Source organism: Elephantulus edwardii, unplaced genomic scaffold (assembly GCF_000299155.1).
Source record: "Elephantulus edwardii isolate Elephantulus edwardi_28Jun2011 unplaced genomic scaffold, EleEdw1.0 scaffold00085, whole genome shotgun sequence".
In the NCBI taxonomy this organism is placed as follows: domain Eukaryota; kingdom Metazoa; phylum Chordata; class Mammalia; order Macroscelidea; family Macroscelididae; genus Elephantulus; species Elephantulus edwardii.
Genome location: NW_006399835.1, coordinates 171,539 through 176,727, shown reverse-complemented (window position 1 = coordinate 176,727; position 5,189 = coordinate 171,539). Strand labels below are relative to the sequence as shown.

Sequence of the window (5,189 nt, the reverse complement as noted above, 5' to 3'; positions counted from 1 at the left end):
TGCTGATGTGCTGTTCTAATCGTTTTTGGATAATCTTCAGTAGAATCTTGCTTGCATGTGAAATCAATGACACTGTTCTGTAGTTTCCACACGCTGTTGGATCACCCTTCATATGTCAAATAGAACAGATTTTAAAATTGTGTTCAAGTCTATGTTAAAAACTGGGACCAGAGACAGATAAGAATTCTTAAAATAGGTTCTGAATGCTTTTTATTATGCTGAGGTCAAATGTTCAAATTCTATGAATGAAACATATGATAGCAGAAAATTAAGGATCTAAAACCAAACAGGCTTATAGACACAAAACTATGACCACAATTATTTAAAAATTGTCACTCACAGTAGAATAGTCTAAGCACAAAAAGAGAACGAATAGAAACAGTGAAAAGTTTCCATATTTAAGGATGTCAAAACTGAGAGAGATGGGTTTTGGTAAAGAAAAACGATTTAAGAGGATGTCTGTTTGGTAACTCAAAGAAAGATTCAATCACAATTCTAACACCATTGCAAATAAAAACAGTAAACAAGTTCAGAGTGTAAAGTGGTTATGGAGAAAAAGCAAGTTTTAATCGCTTCCCAACACTTTCACTCATGTTAATAGAGAGACCCTATAAACAACAGATCTGAACCGTGTCCTATCCTGTGCCATCCTCACAATCTCTAACATATTTTGAGACCATTGCTGCAGTCAGTGTGTCAACCTATCTGGACGAGGGCCTTCCTCTCTTTCGCCAGTCCTTCCAAAAAGAGTCTCACCGAGCAACATGCCCAAAATATGTGAGAAGCTTCATCATCTTTGCCTCCAAGGAGCACTCTGGCTGCATCTTCTCCAAGATTTACCTGTTTAGCCACAGAATCGCTAAATATTCGATAAGGATTCCATTTCAGTGGAAAATAACAAAAGAAAGTACAGCTCCAAGCTTATTTCCTTTTTCTACTCAAATACAATCAAAATACTCAAACCTTTTCTATTACCCTCCCTGGGGTTCTCGTTTCATCTCGCAGGGACTAGAAGTGGGGTGCGGGAAGAAGCCAATTCAAAGCTAATATATACTTGCTACTATCAATAAAAAGAGACAACCACAGAGGAACAGTGCTCTGTCCAGGACAGGGGCCGCCACACCTACCGCAACACAGAACCCGGATTAGGAGGAAAACCCCAGATCTCTTACCTCTAAGTGTCGCAAAAGCTGAGTGGCGTTAGCCTCCGACTTAACGGCTTTGTATTGGCTGATGGTCAAGAGCAAGGACTTCAAGCAGGCAGTGGAGTCCATCCGGACAGCCCCGAGCCACGCCGGGTCCAGTACCACCAGCACGGATCTGTCAGATCCAGCATCCAGCTCTCGCCGCGCTTTTTTTGACTTGGGTCCCCACCCCCTTGAGTCCATTAACTTCCGGTTCCTGTTGTGCTCCGGAAGTCCTTAAACTTTCCAAGGAGGGTGTCAAAGAGAAAGTGGGGTGCTTTGTGCATTTGGTGGGTTCCTAACGGGAGCTTAGATCTCCTCCCTCAAATGCACCTTACAACCCCCCCACATCCCTTTGTTCTGCCCCGCGAGGTTTCACTGTCGAGATCCCGTGAAAACAGGAGTCTCGCGAGAAATACGATTGCTGGTCAATTCCTAAAGCATTTAAGCACGACGGTGGGGCTTAGTGGTTGGCGCTGCTCTTTTTACTCTACCGTTACACTGAATTACCATCTTTCTCTTTGAGCGTCTTTCTCTACCTGAAAGTCTAGATATAGTGAGGAGCTATACTTAGGAGACTCTTTGAGCGCTAGTTTTTTCAGGCAACCTTAAAGGGACTTTGTTTTCAATCTCTTCCACCCCATCTGCCTAGAAAGGATTTCTCATAGTGAACTCTTGGCTAGTGGGAGTTCCAAGGTTATCCATGCACTTAATCTAGGCTGTGTCATATTTATTCAAGGAATTACTTCTGGACATCTAGACTCAGTAATAGTGCATTGGTCTTCAGTGTTGCTTAATTAGCGTCAATGCCTGAAGTGATCTGGCAGGACTATTTCATAAATGTCATGTCTTTGAAAATGGCCATCTTGTTTGCGGTTTTTATTTTTAACCAAAGTAATCAATATGCATGTGTACGTGTTTTAGAAAGTTAGTCTAGGTTCTGTAGCCTTAGTTGGTGCTACTGCCTAACAATTGTTTAAAAGCCAGGTTATGTGGAAATATTTTAAGGATAAATTTAATTCTCGAGTTAATCAAACATTGATTTTATAAAGTCAAAGAACATTATTTTTGTAACATTACTATATTTTTCAGGGAAGGGGATTTTTAAAAAAATTAGTGTTTCTTTTCCCTTCTTTACCTTTTCTCAAAGAATAAAAAATTATTCAGCCAGTTGAGCCAAACACATAAAGAGTTATCATTAAGTAGTCAATTGCTGAGTGTAAAATTTGTACAAGTCCAGGTACAAAGGTGATGGACCCACTGAAAAGTAACTGTAAAAGTGACTAAGCAAATAATGCACATAATGATGAGAAAGAGTGGATGTAGTGGGTCTGATGACAAATCTGGACTTCACGTTTTTATTAATGTAGTAGGCAAGTTCATTCTAGTGGCATTATATAAAATTTGACTAATAGAAGTAGTTGTTTCCTTGGTTTATTCATTCCATAACTTTTGCATTTCCAAAGGCACCTGGTTCAAATCCTCCAGTTGTCCACAGGAAAAGGGTAAGCAGTCTACTCCTCTGTGGTTAGGTGCCTCTGAAAACCCTCTAGAAGGTCAGCTATGGGTGTGTTCTGGCCAGATGGTACACAACACCAGTGCAACCATCATAGTGTGCCAAGCACTGGGATGGTGATAAATAACAAAAACTGTACAGCCATGGAATTTTTATCCCTGTAGCAAGACAGACAACACACATTAAATACAATAATTTTTTAAAAATTGTATGGGGAAAAATATACAGAAAAGTTAATATCCTGGAATAATGGCAGTTCAGAATGAAGTGGAATAATTTTCAATAGAAAAGTCAGGATAGGGCTCACTGAGAAAATATTTGAGGAAATAGTGTATGAAGTTGAGAGGGACCATACTGTTCAGAAGAAAAAAAATTCTAAATACAGGCAATAATAACAAGAGTAAATGCTTGAAAGAGGACTATGGTAAAGTATTAATGTGTATTAGGGACTATGGTAAAGTATTACTGTGTTTTAGGGATAGGAAGGTAGCCACTTCAGGTGCAATGGAGAAAGCACAGATGAGGATGCATGAGGAGGAAATTATATAAAGTCTTAGATAACAATAAAGGCAGTTTGGCGCTTCCTCAAAAAGCTGAGCATAGAAATTCCATAAGACCTACCTATTCTTTTACTTAGAATATATCCCAAGAAAATGAGAACTGAGAGTCAAACAGAGACTTGTACACCAATGTTTATAGCAGCGTTATTCACTATCACAAGAACATGGATGCAGCCCAGATGTCCAACTACAGACAAGTGGATTGAGAAGTTGTGGTACATTCATACAAAGGAACACTACACAGCATACAGGAGCATTCATTTTGTAAATTGCTACCTAACTTGGGAGGGACTGAAGAGCATTATGCTGGGTGAACGAACTAGTCCCACAAAGGACAAATACTGTATACAACCGTTATTGTAGAATGAGTATGAGGATCTAAGGAGTGTGAGGATGGGGAGTAGTGCTTAATCATAGGGTTGCACAATTTGATGGGGGATGAAGGAAATGGGAAGGATCTTGTATGAAAAACAACTTTGTAAATCAATCAGTACATATATAAAAAAGCCAAACTAATTTCTGCCAAATTGGTTCCAACTCATCACCAGCCGTCCATCGGGATTAGAGAGCTATAGATCTGAACACAGAAGAGAAGACTGTACATCCCTCACAGGCACTGATGGAATCAAACTTCTGGAGATGCACTGCCTTTTGTTTAGCAGAGCAACATGCTACAGACTGTACTACTAGAGGTCTGTAAAGTTTTAAAGAACTTTGCAAAATGCGTTAATATGAAAAGTTTCAGAAATTTGTATGGCGTAATTAAATTCTTGGTATGTTTTGGCTGTCATTTGGTGAATGCAGTAAGAGTTTAATCATACTAGACTTTTTATCTTATGATGACAGTGCATCGTCATTGAAAGGAGCAGTTCTGCCTGCAGTGTATGTATCTTTGAAACCATGTGTTTTAATCGAAATAGTGGTGCAAAGGCTACATTGCTCTCTATAAATTCATATTTATATAGAAAAAGGTTTTCTCAAAAGTTTTCATGAAAAATTGGTGGTGTAAGTTTAGTAGGATGTACCATGTTTGTAATTGTGAGGACCTTTGATAGCTTTAGTCAGAGATATATACATATCTTTATTTGAGAAACAGCTAGACATTTTTTTTTTTTAAGTGGGGAGGTTTTCCCCTATAGAAGCAGAAGCAGCTTCCTTTTTTTTTTTTTTTTGTTTTAGTAGCCATCGTTCAGGTTTAATGAAGACATAGTATACAAATAGGAATTAAACATTTAAATGTAGTACAGAAGGAATATGGTAACATTAAACTTGGCCAAAACTCTGGCTTTTTTTTTTTATCATTTTCATACAGGTCAATCTCTGTGCTTAAATTATCTGTTTGAAAAAGTCAGATACAGTGCTGGCTTCATATTGACATGATCAGCTTTAAAAAAATTATACTAATTTATTCACAAAATTTGAATACATTGTTTCTCATACCAATTCCTTCCCATTTCCCTGACACTCCCCACCCATCAAATTGTGCGATTTAATTCCCACCCCCATCTTCACACCTCTGCTTCCACCCTCCTGCCCTTTGGATCCTCAGGCTTATTCTAAAATAATGGGACCATATTTGTCTTTATGGGACTAAGTCCACTCAGCATAATGCTCTCCAGTCTCTCCCAAGTTAGATAATAATTTATAAACTTATTGCTCCTGCATGCTGCGTAGTATTCCATTGTGTGAATGTACCATGACATCTCAATCCATTCAATTATGGTTGGACATCTGGGCTGTGTTTTCATGTTCTTACAAGGGAAGCAGCTAGACTTTTAAGCTTCAAGTAGGGAAGAGGCAACGAGGAGAGTGGGTCTGGATGACTGAGTTTGAATTCCATTCTGAGTTCAGGGGTAATCTCTTGTTTTACACTCACTTGTTTTATACTTGAATCTGACCCAGTCATGTTTGTATCTTAGATTAACTGCT

General features: G+C 38.7%; 1 protein-coding gene across 1 annotated transcript in view; it reads right to left on the bottom strand.

Moving 5' to 3' along the window:
• KIAA1524 (KIAA1524 ortholog) overlaps nucleotides 1-1,310 on the bottom strand; it is a 63,217-nt gene extending 61,907 nt beyond the window's left edge. The window contains exon 1 of the mRNA XM_006889995.1: nucleotides 1,173-1,310. Coding sequence (XP_006890057.1) covers nucleotides 1,173-1,274 — 102 coding nt within the window. The 5' untranslated portion in view covers nucleotides 1,275-1,310. The remainder of the gene's footprint in view (nucleotides 1-1,172) is intronic.
• Nucleotides 1,311-5,189: the final 3,879 nt, after the last annotated feature.